Here is a 17471-nt window from a genome sequence, read left to right on the forward strand (position 1 = left end):
TACTACTTGGTTTATTGTTCCCTAGTATTAAGCCTTGCAGCATATTCCTGCAGTAATACGGAGTCTTTTTTAAATGATCTTTGAAACAGGTCATTATTATAAAATACCAAAAACTGTATCTTTTCCCCTTCAGGAGAGGCATCCCTGCAGAGCCTTTGTTTGTGGGCTTTTGTCCTCATGAATACGGCGGCTTGTGAGCTATGGAAGTCTGAATTCCTACATTTTGATAATTCCACAAGTACATGCTGCTGAACAGGAATATATTTTTACTTTTAATTCTTTTTTCACTGTTGACCTTAAAATAGCTGATTATCACTTTTATCTTTTGATCTGGGGTTTGTTTACAAAGAAATGTTTAATGGATCATATTTGAATATGTTTAATGACGATATGGAAGCTCCGTGGTTAAGGTGTTGGACTACTTTTCATGAATCTCAGGTTAACCAAGCTGCCACTGCTGAGTGCCTGAGCAAGGACCTGAACCCTCAATTGCTCACTTGTATAAACTGAAAGGCACTCTGGATAAGTTTGTCTGCTAAATGCTGTAAATGAAAATACAGATCTGCTTTATTTGTATTTGCTTTGAAGATTTGACTTGAGACTTAAGAAGTGTTATTTTAATGTGCACTTTTTTATGAGACTCAGTCACAGACTTTCACATAAAACAGGTAAGCAATTGGAACAAGTATCGGTTCAGTAAACAAATAAATAAAATCAGAAATCAGGTAATAAAAGTTCATTGACTTCTGTTTAAAATGTCTTTTGCAAATGTGCAAAAAAAAAGTGAAAGGCCTCTCATGCCAGTCCAGCCATCTTGTTGAGCAGCGCATTCTGGTCCTGAGGGTTCATGGGTTCGTAGCTGGCCAGCTCGAGTGAGAAGGTGGCATTTCCTGAGGTCAAAGTGCGTAGTGCAGTGGAATAACCCTTTAACACCACACAGATAAAACTTATTATTATCCATGTTCACATTTTTGAGAATTTTCTTTCTATCTATCTTTTTTTTTATTTAATTTAAATGAATACTCACCATCATCTCAGCAAGAGGTACAATAGCCAAAAGTACTTTGCTGTCATGGCGGCTCTGGATGTCTCGGACTGTTCCTCTGCGCTGAGCGAGGTCACCAAGCACAGAGCTCAGGTACTCCTCATCCACGGTCACCTCTAATGACATCACAGGCTCTAAGACTTGCCCGTCAGCCTGTTTCAGCCCCTACACACACACACACACACACACACACAGTTAATTTCCATGATCTACAATCTCACATACAGTGCATCCAGCATATTCATACATATTCACAGCACTTCACCTATTCCACATTTTGTTGTTACAGCCTTATTCCAAAATGGATCATTATTTTCCTCTAAATTCTACAGACAAATAATACCCCATAATGACAATCTGAAAAGTTTATTTGAAATCTTTGCAGATTTATTAATAAAATGAAAATCACCACATGTACATGTACCTTTACCATGACACACAAAATTGAGCGCAGCTGCATCCTGTGTCCACTAATCATCCTTGAGATGTTTCTACAACTTGATTGGAGTCCAGCTGCAGTACATTTAGTTGATTGGACATGATGTGGAAAGGCACACACCTGTCTATAAGTTCCCACAGTGCACAATGCACGTGTTTGAGCACAAACCAAGCCATGAAGTCCAAGGAATTGTCTGTAGACCTCAGAGACAGGATTGTATTGAGGCACAGATCTGGGGAAGGGTACAGAAATTTTTATTGCAGCATTGAAGGTCCCAATGAGGACAGTGACATCTATCATCCTTAAATGGTTAAAGTTTGGAACCACCAGAATTCGCCCAGCCAAACTGAGTGATCAGGGAAGAAGGGCCTTAGTCAGGGAGATGATCAAGAACCCAAACTTCACTCTGACAGAGCTCCATCATTTTTCTATGAAAACAACCATCAGTGCAGCACTCCACCACTCAGGCCTGTATAGTAGAGTGGCCAGACGGAAGACACTCCTCAGTAAAAGGGATATGATGGGCTGCCTGGAGTTTGCCAAAGGGCGCCTGAAGGACTCAAACAAAATACTTTGAACTCTTTGGCCTGAATAGCAAGTGTCACGTCTGGAAGAAAGCAGGCACCGCTCATCACAGGGCCAATTCCATCCCTACAGTGAAGCATAGTGGTGGCAGCATCAAGCTGTGGGGATGTTTTTCAGCAGCAGAAACTGGGAGACTAATCAGGATCGAGGGAAGAATGAATATACAAAGACGTCCTTGATGAAAACCTGCTCCAGAGAGCTCTGGACCTCAGATTGAGGCAAAGGTTCATCTTCCAACAAAACAATAACCCTAAGCATACAGCCAAGATAATAAAGGAGTGGCTACGGGACAACTCTGAGCTAGAGCCCAGACATGAACCCTACTGGACATCTCTGGAGAGATCTGAAAATGGCTTTGCAGACGCTCTGCAATCAATCTGATGGAGCTTGAGAGGTCCTGCAATGAACAATGAGAAAACTGCATAAAAATAGGTATGCCAAGCTTATAGCATACTCAAAGACTAAGTGCTGCCAATGTGCTTCAACAAAGTTTGAGTAAATTTGTGAATACTTATGTGCATGTGATTTTTTTCTTTTCTTTTTTAAATAAATTTGCAAAGATGTGAAACAGACTTCTTTCACATTTGTCATTATGGGGTATTGTTTGTAGAATTGAGAAAATTAATGAATCTTATCCATTTTAGAATAAGGGTGTAACAACAAAAAATGTGGAAAAACTGAAGCACTGAATACTTTACAGATGCACTGTATGTATAACCAGATACTGCCTTATTACCATGACAACCGCTGGTGTATTGTGCATGAGACCGGGTTTAGGTGAGGTACCTTAAGCATGCAGCGAGACACACAGGCTGACACCATGGCCAGAGAGGTACCTGGTTCCACACACACACTGTGGATCTCGGTGAGAACCCCCTGCACAGGGTAACCCAGTACGGGACCTGCAGAACAGAGACAATTCCAATAATATGCAGGTTTGTACCAACATCCTCTCAAAGCAAACCGTGTCCAATTATTTTAAACTAAACTGAAATGAAGATTGCTTTGTTTGGCTGGATGTGCCAGGAAAATATGTAGCAATGTTTCTCTCTCAAATGCTAGAAAGATGATATAAACTCTATCCAGTAATTAGAGACACACACACACACATGCATAAACATTATATATATATATATATATATACACACACTATCCAGTAATTAGAGACACACACACACATACATATATATATATATATATTGTTTTCTCTGATTTCTGCCTAATTTGGTCACCAGCAAACCACAAACAGCTCTCCACCATCATATAAAAGTTACCGACCGGAAATACACCTAGCAACTTTGTCAGTTTCTTATTCCACTCTGCACTACCAATCAACATTTTAGCTCAATTAAGCTGCAGGGAAACAGGTGGATACATAATATTTACCCTGGAGATAGGCACTCTGAACGCCACTGTCCACCGCCGCTTTAATGTCAGCAGAGATTTGTGCTTCTACTTCCTCATCATAAGTCATGTGACATGACGACGTGCCTGGAGCGCACGCTTCCCAGGGACTCACGGTCAGCTCTACGCTCGCAATGTGCCTCTTTTCACCCAGCGTGCGATCCAGAGTGTCTGAAGCATAAAACAGAACAGCTTAAAGCTTTCTACTTGTTTCACTGTTTTAGAAACACAACATACAGCTTTTTTTTTGCTCAGTAAAATCTCAAGAAGAAACCGAAACTGCTGCGGTTAAACCATAAACCATGATATCACAGTAAACCGGAAAGACCTTCAGCCTTTAACCTTCTGCCTTGTAGTAGGTGTGGGGTCGATTTCTATATGAAACAAACAACTGAATAACTTGTATCATGAAAAGTGTAACATGCATAAATTGTACACAGCATTTAAAGGCTTTGGCCTGGAGGACTTGGTGTTGAATCTATACCGAACTCTATACTCTGAACTGAGTTAATTCATGAGATGCTCAGGAGCTCCTGGTTACACAATTCCAAATTGTTGGTATACGTTTATAAATTAAGAATTCACACACTGGTATCACCCAAATGAGGATGGGTTCACCTTTGAGTCTGGTTCTTCTCAAGGTTTCTTCCTCTTCCATCTAAAGGAAGTTTTTCCTTGCCACGCTTCCCTCGGGCTTGCTCATTAACTCTGTTGTTAAAAGCGCTATAGAAATAAAATGGAATTGAAAATTGAATTACTTTCACTATGTCCAGGATAAAGCAGTTACTTAGAGCTGATGTGCAAGGAAGCTGTATATTCCCATGTTAATTAACAGAGCCTTTCTTTGCCCCACATGCTTCATGGATGAAAGTAAAAACTGCCTGATGCTCTAACTTTTCTGTCCTGACACGTATCTTCTCAGAGACACTTATTTATTTTGTTAGGAAAAAAGCTGACGAGTCGAGTCAGGTGTGCTGAGGAAAAAGAAATCAGACAGGTGCTACAGGTCTGTACACATACAGAAGACTTACCTGTCGTGGTTACTGATTGGTTAATGGTCTCTCTGTAGGCAACCTGTAGAGGCCCCAAGTGCGTTTCGAGTTTGTATTCCCTCCGAATGCGATCGTGCAGAATCTCGATGTGAAGCTCTCCCATACCACACAGAACTGTCTACACAAGTGATTTATATGTGTAAGAACACAGGAAGACGTGTACATGTGTACATACATCGATGTGACTAGGCATTTGTGTTAGTTAGTAAACGATGCAAGAAGATAAATTTGTCCTACGGTTCACTTTTAGAATGACTGCAGTTTATCATTAAAATATAAACAGTTTGTAGTAGCAAAATGTTCACGTACCTGTCCAGAGTCTGGGTCTGTCCTGACTTTCAGACTGGGGTCTTCCCTCTGGAGGCAGTTCAGAGCATGCTCAAGATCTGCAGTGAGAAATATTTATACAACTGGGGGTTAGGGGCCTTGCTCAGGGGCCCAGCGTTGGCATCTTGGTGGGCTTGCAGGCTTCCGATCTGTAGTCCAGCACCTTAACCATTAGGCTATATACTGGGCCACTAGTGCATGACTAGCAGCCAAAAATACCAAAGTTGGGTTGTTATTAAAACACCTGAAAGGGTAGTTGTGAACCATCGAGGAAAAAATTTATGTTCATGATCGGAGATCAAAAAAAAAGTTAAAGCTTTCAACAGTAGAATTCACTACGGAAAGACCTAAAGGGATCAGGAATAAGCGGCTGTGTAGCCTTAAAAAACAAAAACAAAAAAAGGACGGAAAGCTTAAGGTTTATTTCATCCAGAATTGTTTGGAAGGTAGATGTTTTATAAAGTACAGCATTAAAATTTCTTTATGATATAAAGCCTAGTGCTTTCTTAGTAACATGACAAAGTTCCATTTCTGTTTCTTTCTTTAAAGTACAGAAAAAAAGAGAGTAGCCACATTGATGAAAATTTCCCCCTAACTGCAGGACCCCAGCGTTTTTATTCTGTACTTGGGTATCAAAGAAACCAGCAGAACACGAGAGCTTTATAAGAATAGGTGACGTAAGTAAAAAAAACCTTGAGTATTGTAAAATTTGTCTAGTACTGTAGAACCAAATAAGAGTTATTAAAAACTAAAATGAATATTTCAGACATTTTTATACTCGTTTTATATTCTTATTCTATTGGAAGATACCTTTGCGTTGTTCTAGGAATGAACACTTAAAATGAGCAACATGATCTGGCAACAAAACAAGACTTATTTCATTTTATTTTATTTATGTTTTTACTATGAGATTTTCTGGATTCTGTCTTTGAATACAGCTCATTATCATTTCCACTGAAAATGGTGGACTAATGGTGAGGCTTTTCTTTGAAAAACCACTAGATATGTTAAGTGAGACTGAAGTCTTAATTTACCTGGTTGTGTATTTGGGAGTTAAAATGTGTACCTGCTTGCTTGGCCATGGAAGGAGGCTCTATAGAGCAGAAGAAGACGGGTTCAGGCACCTCAACCCCAGCAAGTAGCAGACTGTTCTGCGGCTCTCGGCTAGACGTTCTCTTCCCCTCTGCCTTGTTGTGCGCCCGGCGCACCGCGGCCGATGCTGAGGCTTTAGACGAGACGATGGTGTCACCCGTCACCGTCTGCATGAGCACAGGACCACTTGTGATCACGTGTGTTTTATAAGACACATGAAAGTGACTGATAAAAAATATTCAACTCACTCAAAATTGTCATATTTTAAAGGAGCCCTTGAGCCAGTAAAAAAAAAAAAGATACACAAATGTAAGAGAAAGCAAAAGAAGGTTTGTAGGTTTCTACAACTGTATGTGATTTGTATTGTTCAGAAGGTGTTGAAGATGCTTACTGTTGCCATGGTAACATGAATTAATGAAGTGTTTGGAAAGGATGTGCGTTTTTTAGTCTCTAGTGTCATTGTAGCTTCACGTTTTGTGTTTTTTTAACTCAGGAGAAGGAAAAGCTGCATTTTTTTCATTTACATATTTTTCCTTAATATCTTGAAGAAAAAGGAAAAAAAAACAACAGAGAGGCTGATGCTGCTGTAACATTAGTGATGACTGGAACTAACCGCAGCTTGTCTTGATGGAGTTCCACAACGAAATTTTAAACAAAAACATAACTATTAACACTATTAAACAAATAAAAATAAAGTAATGGACCCACTTACACTGCGAAAAAGATCTAATATCTGCAAATTAGTGAAATTTATCCATATTGTGGTGTAATAATCTTATATATGCTTTATTTTATTTGAAACTTATATCTTATACATAGATCTACAAAATGATCTGTTTCTTATAAGATAGCACTTGCTGTCTTTTTTGCACTGTACTTAGAAGCCTTTTATTCCTAGTCACATGATAAAGCGTAGCTGAGGCTGCTCGTGTACCTGTTTGAGTCCCACAGCGAGGGCGATGTTCCCTGCAGACACAGAGGGGATTTCGATGTGCTGATCTGCAAACGGCAGCAGGAGACGACTCATTCTCTCTCTGACAAAGAAAAAGTTTTGTGTGATTTCCAGATGGAGCGAGTGGCTCAGATTGTGATTAATGAAGCACGTGTGTGGGTCATTTTTTTTTTGGGATCGACCTACGTTCCGTTACGGTTGATATTGTACACTGCTGTCTGCGGTTTCATAGAGCCGGAGTAGATTCTCAAGAAAACCAGAGGACCTCTCTGCTTGTCATGGACCACTTTAAACGCCAGAGCACATAAGTCATCCTTGTACCAGCGTCTAAAAACAAACAAGCAAACAAAAAAAGAATCACAACCATAAAAAAAATGACATTCGGTGAGATATGAGGCTCTGATCGATCGACTATTGTTGGTGTTTGCTCCTGTATGGACAATAGAATGGTTAGAATCCATGCACATGCGGCAGCTCTGTTATTTACACAAACACATTTGGCAGCTGGTTTCATGTGCCTCAATTTACAAATGACTAAATTATGACTAAACAAAACAACACGATGCAAAAATGTTCATTGAAACTTTGTGACAATCAGTTACATGATATGAAACCCAAAGATCCTGCATGCATTAGACGTTATACAGTTAAAACACCACATTATTACATTAACCGTTAAAGTTCTTCAGTGGCTTTCAAACACCACCAAAAGCCACGGAAATCAACCGTTTTAGCCGAAGTTGGAGCTCTGTTTCTGCTGCTGAGCTCACGTTTCAGTCCATCACTTTCCAAACCACCAATCAAACTCTTGTTATAAACAAAACTGAGATGCCAAAATCGAGACCTGAATCAAACATGACCAAACATGACCAGATAATACGAGATAAACATTATACTGTACAGACTTGCATTGCAAGTTATACAGTTGTGCTCAAACGTTTGCTGAATGGAAAAGTTAAACATTTATTTATTTATTTGGAAAATATGACTGATAATGCAAAGTCATTTATCCTTACTTAATAATGGTCAGATGAAGTCATTAATGATCTCAGTGTTTGACTCCTTTTTTTTTAAAACCTAATGATAAATGAAATCAAATGAAATATCCTTTAAAGTTTGGCCACATTATAAACACACAGGTTAAGACACAGAGGTTTAAACGGCAATAAATGGGAAGTTTTCACATCGTAACTCATTGTAATTAGCTTGTGAGGCTGGATATATTTTTAAACAAAACTTTGTTGAAACTGAATTCGAAACTGAAAGGAATTTGAGTAGAGGAGTGCAGCAGACCCACACCAGGTCGTGGTTCCTTTCGTCAGGAGCAGGGAGGTATGCTGTGATGGCGTCTAGTAGAGGCTGAACTCCTTTATTCTTCAGTGAACTTCCACACAGCACCGGCACTCCTTTACGAGACGTCGTCACTCGCCTCAGCGCCTCCTGCAACTACACACACATCTCGGTTTGCTTTATTAACTCTACACATGCTCTACATTCCATACTGTCCTGTGGCTTGTGCTGAAGTGCATTAACATTATTCTGGATTCTTTGATGAGGTTAAAAAAAAGGTTTGTTTTCTCACACAAGCTTTCACTCACTCACTCACTCACTCACTCACTCACTCACTCACTCACTCACTCACTCACTCACTCACTCACTCACTCACTCACTCACTCACTCACTCACTCACTCACTCACTCACTCACTCACTCACTCACTCACTCACTCACTCACTCACTCACTCACTCACTCACTCACTCACTCACTCACTCACTCACTCACTCACTCACTCACTCACTCACTCACTCACTCACTCACTCACTCACGCACTCACGCACGCACGCACTCACGCACTCACTCACGCACGCACTCACTCACTCACTCACGCACTCACTCACTCACTCTTCAAGATGGGCTGCCAAAAACACACACATACTTAACCAAGTGTATATATGATAACATACTTTCCCAGCAGGCACCGAGTCAAAGTTGTCACCATATTCTCCAAGGAGCAGCTCAGCAAATTCGTCATCCAAATCTGCAACCTGCACAACATGAAAAATAAATCTCTATTATTGGTGTAAAAGTGGTTTTGTTTGCAATTAGTGAAGTAAAACGGTCAGTCCAACCAACAACCGAAACAATCTAAATGTGTTATCACACAGCAGCCCTCCAAATGGACCGGAACAGAGAGGTCAATTATCTTGTGCTTCACTGAAGACATGAATGTTTACTTTCATCTGTTTCAATACTTTTTGTACAGAGAAAAATTGGCTGGTCTGTCTGTTCATGTTTCAATCCAAAATGTATGTATTCAATTCTTCAATTCTTGATCAAATAACAAGTATCAAGTAACTATTGGCATTTACAACGTTAACCATAAAAAAGTATGGCTTTATTTAATAAAAACATTTGCTAGCATTGTTAGAAAAATGCATTGACAAAAGAGAAATAAAAGACTCTGCGATGGCCTGGTTGGGAAAGTAAGCAGGAAGTCCATCTTTTCACGCTGCACAGTTTAGCTCAACGTTGTATTTCTTGCCACTGTACCTGTTCTATAAGAGTTGCTCTGGCTTGATTGACTTCCTCTAGGAATTGTGGGTCGTCTGTGGGCTGGAGTGATCTCGTCTCAAAAGCCCGCCCGTTATCGGCCAACGACGTTCCCCGCCACGTCATTTGCTGCCTGGTGATCAAATCCACCAATCCGATAAATCCCTTTCCAGAGCCGACGGGAAGCTGAAGACGTAGTTAATGTAAAGTATCCATGAGTTGGCTGACTATTGATTTGAACATGAAGTAAGGCAGATTGAAAAGGAGAAGACTCTCACTTGAAGGACTATGGGGTTGGCCCTCAGTTTCATCTTGATGCTTTCTACAGAGTAACTCATGCTGGGAGAAAGTATCAGAAAGAACATGTAGTAAATGTGATTTATTTCCTGGGAAAACTGTGATTCTGACTTGTATTAGAGTTTCTCCTTTCAGTCTTTGGCCACTCACACAGTCAGTACTTTCATTCTGTTGCTACTGATAGGTTTCACAATTACAAACCAAATCGATGTCACTGAATCCTTGTTGTCGATATTTGCTCCTTTCTTAATTACTTTATATGTGTTTAATCTGCCATTGTTTTTAATGATCTGTGAATTTAATCAGATAAAATTATGACTGAGATTCACTCCTCTTTTAATTAGAGGGTCAATGTTTCCATCAGTGAGTTTGCTGTCATGACCGAGGATTACTTTATTCAAACTCTTAAAACTAAATGTCCCTTTGAGGATCAATGCATCCATCCATTACTCTATGCCTCCATCAATACTTATATCCAACAATCATTCCATCCATCCATCCATCCAGCCATCCATCAATACGTATACCAAACAATCCATCCATCCATCCATCCATCACTTTATGTCTCCATCAATACGTATACCCAACAATCAAACCATTTCTCGATCCATCAATCTACCCATCCACCCATTCATCTACCCATCTACCCATTCATCCATCCACCCTTTCATGCACCCACCCATTCATCCAATGTATTTGCACAATGATTGAAAGTCAGGATTTTCAGTACACACAGTGATGCATAATGAAAAACAATTCTTTATATTGTTTAAACAATAAATAAATAAATGACTACAATAAAGCTACAGTGATGCTTATATCACTGCTTTCTAAGACTGCACACTCGGCGTAACCGAACAAACTGATGAACGAGTCCTATAAATAAACAGAGAGAAATGACTCGAGTGACAGAAAAGTGTGAACTATTTCATGTGCAGGTCTGTGTGTTACCTGGCTCCAGGTTTATCCATCTTATTTAGGAAGCACACACAGGGGATGTTGTGTTTCTCTGCCTGTCGCCACACGGTCATGGTTTGCGCCTGTAAATCATTCAAGAGAACACACACACACAAACACACACATAATCCATGTTGAGGCTCTCAGAAAGGGTTTGTAGAATGTTCTGAATCTGAAGCATCGATAGATTCCCCTTAACAAATAAACGTAGGCATGGTCAAAGGGTTCAGTGGTTATTAGAACAAAAAAAACAACTCACCTCCACTCCGGCTGAGGCATCAAACACAGCCACTGCTCCGTCCAGCACACGCAGAGCTCTCTCAACTTCCAGAGTAAAGTCTACATGGCCTGAAACAATCGATCCATCGATCAATCAACCCGTCCATTAATCCATCCATCGAACCGTTAACCGTTTTATCCATCCATCCATGCATTCATTAACCCATCTATCCATCCACCCATACATTCATTAACTCATTCATCCATCCATCCATCCATGCATTCATTAACTCATTCATCCATCCATCCACCCATTCATCCACCCATGCATTCATTAACTTTTCTAACCATACACCCATGCTTTCATTAACCCATCTATCCATCCACCCATTCATCCATCCACCTATGCATTCATTAAACCATCCACCCATTCACACACCCACCCATTCATTCCCCCACCCATTCAGTAATCCATCCATCCATCCACCCAGTCATCCATCCACCCATTTATCTACTGTATCTGAACAACAGGGGTATGATTGGCAGTCAGGATAGACTGGGTTATGAAAATCAATTGTTTTTATATTGCTTAAACAATAAATTAATTAATCAATAAACAAAACCCAGTCTCTGCATGAACCAGGGAAGTGTGTGTGTGTGTGTGTGCGTGCATGACTACCTGGCGTGTCAATGAGGTTAATTCTGTGCTCTTTCCAGTCGAAGGTGACTGCAGCTGATTGGATTGTAATTCCACGCTCTCTCTCCTGGGCCATATAATCAGTCACAGTGTCTCCATCATCCACATCTATAACACAGCACATTAACAATATTTGTAATTCGAACACAGAGCTCTGCCCTTTTACCAAGAGTAAATATCTATCTGTATTTTAGTGTTTGCTGTTTTTGGAGATACGAAACAAAAAGCAAATTTCACACGACCGCTCGATCTTACTTAAATTCTCACCTGACTTTTTCTATATTCGCTGTTTATGAGGCAGTAATGCTTATGATTAATGGTTTGTGAATAACTAAATAATTTATCGTCTATTCTGTTGACTTTAAAACACTATATTAGAAGCAAACAGACTCAGAGTTTTTCCTCAGGAAGAGTAGTTTAAGTAGCTTAGCATGGAAACGGTTAATGCTTACAGCAGCTTTAAGCTGATGTTCGAGCTTACCGCCAAGAGCACGTGTGTACCCAGAATAATAGAGCATCCTCTCCGTGGTGGTGGTTTTCCCGGCATCGATGTGGGCCATGATGCCGATGTTACGGATTCTGTATATTAACACACAAGCAGAATTGATTAAGATGCTACTTAGGGCAGACATGAAAACAAGTGAATACTTGGATTGTACTACAGCTTTTCTTTTCCTTTCAGAAGGCCATGCATGTGTCTGCTGTTCTTTTTGTTTATGCACATTTTAGGTTTATTAAGGGTTATTATTTTTTTTAAAAAGACTTTAAATCAGAAGTATCATAGAAGTAAATAGCTGGTGTACAGATAGAGAAGATGCAATAGAAGATTTTTCAAACAGATTTGTACGAATAAATGATGAAGAATGTGTGTCATTGTTTGATTAGTAGTCTTGTCAGAGCTTTCATTTGAATTTTCACACAACTTTAATCAATCACAAGTGTTTTATATGTGGCACTGAGCATCAGTAGAAGAGTTAGAGAAAGAACTGTAAAGTTGTCATCAACAAACTCCTCAAACAATCAGTGTCTTACTTTGAGATGTCCGGGTTGACCACTGCTCGAGGCGACTTAACATCGTCTGCGAATCAGCGTGAATGCAAAAAGTCAATCATTTATAGTCATAACAGACATTAAGTAAAGATAAACCAGGACAGTTCATAGTGTTATAACAAAAAGAATCAACTGGACATAAGTGATAATGAATAATGTATATATGCCAAAAAACACTAAGGCTTCTTCTTTTTCTTCTTCTTCCATAGACTGTTTCCCCCCCACAGGTTTATCATCACATTAACAGCTGATGGTCCTTGCAGCATGAGCCTGCGTCACCTCCACCTGACCAATCAGATTCAAGCATTCAGTGATGACGTAACAGAATAAGAAACATCACCTTGAGGGAAACTGTAGCTCCTTTTCCATTGTGTACCCAGTGCTTGAGATGATAAACAGTGTCTCACACGCTAGAAACGGACACTTTGGTTAATACGTAGTACAGAAACAGTCAGGAGAGAGATGTGTTTTGACTGAATCTTACCCCATGAAGGAAGCTGAACCTCACTGCAAGCAGCATTGTTCAATCTGACATCAATATAACCTGTGATTACAACATCACATCCGTTTCACTGTGTCCCCTAGATCGTAAAGACTACAGCAATGAATCGTAGCTACTGTTTTTCTTCCGTGTGTCTTTATACCTTAACTAAGTCGTGACATGCTGTTTGCTCTATTGCACATGGGATGGTGCGTCACCTAAATGAGTCCGCGGGAAACAAGGCTAAGCGTGATACTATCCTATGTATTTGCAACGTATAAGAACACTCACTCGTAAATTAAACACTGGTTTGGAAACAACAAAAAACATTCAAGAGAAAATTCAGACCATCATTATTTAACTAAAACAATGAATTTTCTAGTTGTTGGAACTGCAAGAAAACGTGCGTTTCCTATAGTCACCTGCAGGGGGCAGCACGTCACTGCTAGTAATATACTGTAGCCTTCTGATTCATGTTGTGTTTCATTAAACAGGGTTTACAGATTTCATCACAATTTTCATCAAAGTTTTGACTTTTAGTCTAGATTTTATCCTTCGTAGTTTTCCTTTTTTTGTAAGATTTACTTAAAATTTTAAATTAAAAATATGTATAGATTTATTTAATATAATGAGACATCTGGGAAACAAGTTACAGCAGATCTAAACAGTCATTACTTTTTATTTACATTAACATTAAATAAAAGTTTGCTAAATAAAAGTGGGTTTATAATTATTTTTGTCATAATCGATTAATGTAGATTATTATTGAAGTCCCTGTTAATATAATAATTATAATGCTATAGTAACACTGTACTGCGTGTTAATACTATGTTGAAAAGTGGCAGTGTGTTTTTTGTTGTTGTTGTTGTTGTTGTTTTTGTTTTTTGTCATTTTCACAAGTTTAACATCACATTATAATCTCAGAACAAAGAGCATTTAGACAAAATTGAAAACTTCAGTTCTGTTTGAGTGACAACGAGTCATTTTGAAGTCCAAGTAAAAGAACAAGATGTCTGCAATAAACAAGTTTCTAAACAGCAGTTTCTTAGATACTGGATTTTGTTTTGCTAATATTCACCCAAGATTATACATTTTCAGCTACATAGAGACGTTCAACGTATTTGTCCTGAGAATAACAAAACAGGAAGTACTATAAAAATAAGAGCTGACAGTTTTTTAGTGTAAATATGCACTATGTGTACAATATGCCAGACAGGGTGAGCTACAAAACATCCATCAGAACTGGTTATATAGTGGTGATAAGATATTTTTATAACGTGATTTTCATTTGCATAGCTATCACAGTCTGTACTGGAGTCTTTTTTGGTTTTGGAAACAAGCAGGTAACCATTGAGGGTGCTTTGGCTGTCCACTGGCATCTATTTAATTCAGTTTTCAATTCAATTTTATTTGTATAGTGCATTTAACAATTTCCCATTGTCTCAAAGCAGCTTTACAGAAGTATTGAAACAGAAGAGAGACAAAAAGAAATAAATATATAAAAAAGAAGAAAAAACAAGAATACATATGAATATATGAATATATACAATTAATGATTAAAATTAATTTAAAAAAAAGATTAACTTAAAATTTTGAAAATACTATATATATATCCCTGTCCCTAATAAGCCAGAGGTGACGGTGGTGAGGAAAAACTCCCTGAGATGATATGAGGAAGAAACCTTGAGAGGAACCAGACTCAGAAGGGAACCTCATCCTCATTTGGGTGACATTGGACAGTAAATAATGTAAATGTAAATAATGTCCTTTCTACAACAGTTTATAATAATGCAACCGAGCACCTGAGGAACTAATGGGTCAGCACAGACCTGATTGGCAATAAAGACCAGACCGTACAACTGACTGACACAACAAACCAAAATTTAAAACAGTACAGCATTGTTTTGCTGACAGAAAAAGGATCCAAGTGGAAATTTGACCTCTTAGTGAAGTCTATAAACTCTATATTCTATGTTTACTTGGGGTTTGGTTCCTCTCAAAGTTTCTTCCTCATTTTGTCTCAGGGAATTTTTTCATCTGTCTTGCTCATAAGGTCTAACTATAAAATTCTAAATGTTGTCCTTTTTATTTTGAATTGTTTTATATATGTTCTATACAAGACATTGTACATTGTTAAAAGTGCTATACAAAAAAAATGAATCGAATTAAATGGTGTGCGGTTGTTCTTGGAGGTTATTACTGTTTAAAGCATACATCCAATAAAAAGTTGAAATAAAGGCAAATTATTCGTATAAAATGATATAAAATTGAATTCTGTGAAAAGGTCACCTACTAGAAATGGTGATGTGATTGTCAGGTGGCAGAGGCAGTGACTGTTGTGAAAAATGTGTTTATTGAAATGATAAAAACAGCTCCTAAAGTTTAATAATGTGGAAAGGGAGTTGTGAGATCAGGTGATGTAAACAACGGGTTAAACAAGGGTCAAAACCAGCAGAATGAGAAGGCTTGAAAAATCAGCTGTTTAGTAATATAGTAATATAGCTGAGCAGATACTTTAGATACTGTGTGTGTGTGTGTGTGTGTGTGTGTGTGTGTGTGTGTGTGTGTGTGTGTGTGTGTGTGTGTGTGTGTGTGTGTGTGTGTGTGTGTGTGTGTGTGTGTGTGTGTGTGTGTGTGTGTGTGTGTGTGTGTGTGTGTGTGTGTAAATAGGTGTAGTAGTAATTGTATTCAGCTATTATAGTATGTTATATAGTAACAGTACATATTGTACAGTTAAGTGATGTACCAGTATTTGTGGCGTTTGAGTGTGATTTCTTTATTTTGCACTGATTGAGTGAAGCTATAGTATTAACCCTAAATTAACACAAGTAGTATTGATGCATCTTGGGGCCAGTAGTGGTGTAGTGGTGTAGTATTGGGGCCAGTAGTCTTGTAGTGTTGGGGCCAGTAGTGGTGTAGTGGTGTAGTATTGGGGCCAGTAGTCTTGTAGTGTTGGGGCCAGTAGTGGTGTAGTGTTGGGGCCAGTAGTGGTGTAGTGTTGGGGCCAGTAGTGGTGTAGTGTTGGGGCCAGTAGTGGTGTAGTGTTGGGGCCAGTAGTGGTGTAGTGTTGGGGCCAGTAGTGGTGTAGTGTTAGGCCAGTAGTGGTGTAGTGTTAGGCCAGTAGTGGTGTAGTGTTAGGCCAGTAGTGGTGTAGTGTTGGGGCCAGTAGTGGTGTAGTGTTGGGGCCAGTAGTGGTGTAGTGTTGGGGCCAGTCCCACTGTGATTACTGCACATATTAAATAAAGCACTCTCTCACTCTCTGTAGTAATTCCCACCTGATCCTTTAGTCATCTCACCGCTTTCTCCATTTACGGTCCTTAGAGAGGTTAAGAATGGAACAAGGAAACTCAGCATGTAACAAACACAACACAACACAACACAGCACACACACGCACGCGCTACACATGCACGCACACACACACACACACACACACACACACACACACACACACACACACACACACACACACACACACACACAGATGCTTGTTATCATACCCATGTCTGAATGCTCGCTTGCATAAATAATCAACAACCAACACACTGTTTATTGTGCTTCCAATTCTCATTGTTCGTGTTCATTGTCACCGAGACCTGTACTGCATGTAGGAAATCGAACTGAGGAAGAAAAACTCCAAACTTTCAAAAGAGAACAAAGACATTTGAGAACAGATCCTCTTTTTGAAGCACAACACATACAGTATGTTTAAAGAAGAAGCTCAGCCTTAACAGCAGAAGTGCAAGAATAACAGCTCAAAGCTTGAAGAAGTCACTCAGAATTACACTCAGAACTTTGGAGATGTTGTGCAACTTAATGCAAAACGAGAATGAACCAATATTGGAGTTTTGTGGTTGGAATGTTTGTGTAATGTAAACAGTATAAAGAATGCAGGTGTAATGCACAGTAATGCAATACTGCTAACTGTAGTGCAATATGGTTAGAAAACAACCGATCACTATGGCTGCAGAAAAACCCAGATGTAGAAATGGCAGCAGCGTCAGCATACCTCAGGCCTGGGCTCTGTGCTCTGGTGTGTCAGGACTTCTTCAGTTTGTACCTGGCTGCCTTTCTGATTGAACACAAAAACAAACGATAAGCAGTAGAATAATTTAAACCACTCTGACCCTGATCAGGCAGTTACTAAGGATGAATGAATGAGTGCTGTAAATGCATCTGGCAGTGTGAGCAGATACCGCTGGGGTTAGGGGTCTGATTCCTGCCTCTGTCCAGTGTTTGTGGACATTATATGTTCTCCCTGTGCTTTGGGAATTTCCTCTGGGTGACCCGGTTTCCTCCATCACTCCACAGACGTGTTTTAGGCTG

General features: G+C 39.3%; 2 protein-coding genes across 5 annotated transcripts in view; one reads left to right on the top strand and one right to left on the bottom strand.

Annotated features, from left to right (window-relative positions):
* The window catches only part of hexb (hexosaminidase B (beta polypeptide)), a 16846-nt gene extending 16122 nt beyond the window's left edge, over positions 1-724 (top strand). For both annotated transcript variants that reach the window (XM_027178591.2, XM_027178590.2), the window contains exon 14: positions 134-724. In XM_027178591.2, the coding sequence (XP_027034392.1) occupies positions 134-197 (64 nt within the window). In that variant the 3' untranslated portion in view covers positions 198-724. The remainder of the gene's footprint in view (positions 1-133) is intronic.
* On the bottom strand, positions 596-13402 carry gfm2 (GTP dependent ribosome recycling factor mitochondrial 2). 3 transcript variants are annotated; one of them, XM_027178589.2, is made up of 20 exons: positions 13151-13398; positions 13007-13076; positions 12649-12694; positions 12098-12195; positions 11599-11724; positions 10960-11048; positions 10695-10783; positions 9725-9785; positions 9447-9632; positions 8861-8941; positions 8194-8342; positions 7083-7223; positions 6879-6978; positions 5919-6111; positions 4835-4911; positions 4505-4643; positions 3456-3644; positions 2856-2971; positions 1028-1210; positions 596-924 (listed from the first exon to the last, which is right to left on the bottom strand). In XM_027178589.2, the coding sequence occupies exons 1-20, from the start codon at positions 13184-13186 to the stop codon at positions 796-798; spliced, it is 2298 nt and encodes a 765-aa protein (XP_027034390.2). In that variant the 5' UTR covers positions 13187-13398; the 3' UTR covers positions 596-795. The 3 variants fall into 3 exon arrangements, 2 of the variants coding, with proteins under 2 accessions (XP_027034390.2, XP_047665025.1); XR_007139573.1 differs by lacking the exon at positions 596-924 and adding an exon at positions 1470-2466 and having other exon boundaries at positions 1178-1210; positions 13151-13402; XM_047809069.1 differs by lacking the exons at positions 596-924; positions 1028-1210; positions 2856-2971; positions 3456-3644 and adding an exon at positions 3854-4196 and having other exon boundaries at positions 13151-13402.
* Between the last annotated feature and the right edge of the window lie 4069 nt (positions 13403-17471).

This window comes from Tachysurus fulvidraco, chromosome 26 (assembly GCF_022655615.1).
Source record: "Tachysurus fulvidraco isolate hzauxx_2018 chromosome 26, HZAU_PFXX_2.0, whole genome shotgun sequence".
Taxonomy (NCBI): Eukaryota; Metazoa; Chordata; class Actinopteri; order Siluriformes; family Bagridae; genus Tachysurus; species Tachysurus fulvidraco.

Excerpts from the sequence above, each read along its gene's own strand:
- gfm2 (XM_027178589.2), bottom strand. The coding sequence starts at position 13,186 with ATGCTGCTTGCAGTGAGGTTCAGCTTCCTTCATGGG. Across the intron at positions 11,049-11,598 it reads TAACCTCATTGACACGCCAG|GCCATGTAGACTTTACTCTG; the intron begins GTAGTCATGCAC and ends CGATTGTTTCAG. Across the intron at positions 10,784-10,959 it reads ATGCCTCAGCCGGAGTGGAG|GCGCAAACCATGACCGTGTG; the intron begins GTGAGTTGTTTT and ends AATGATTTACAG.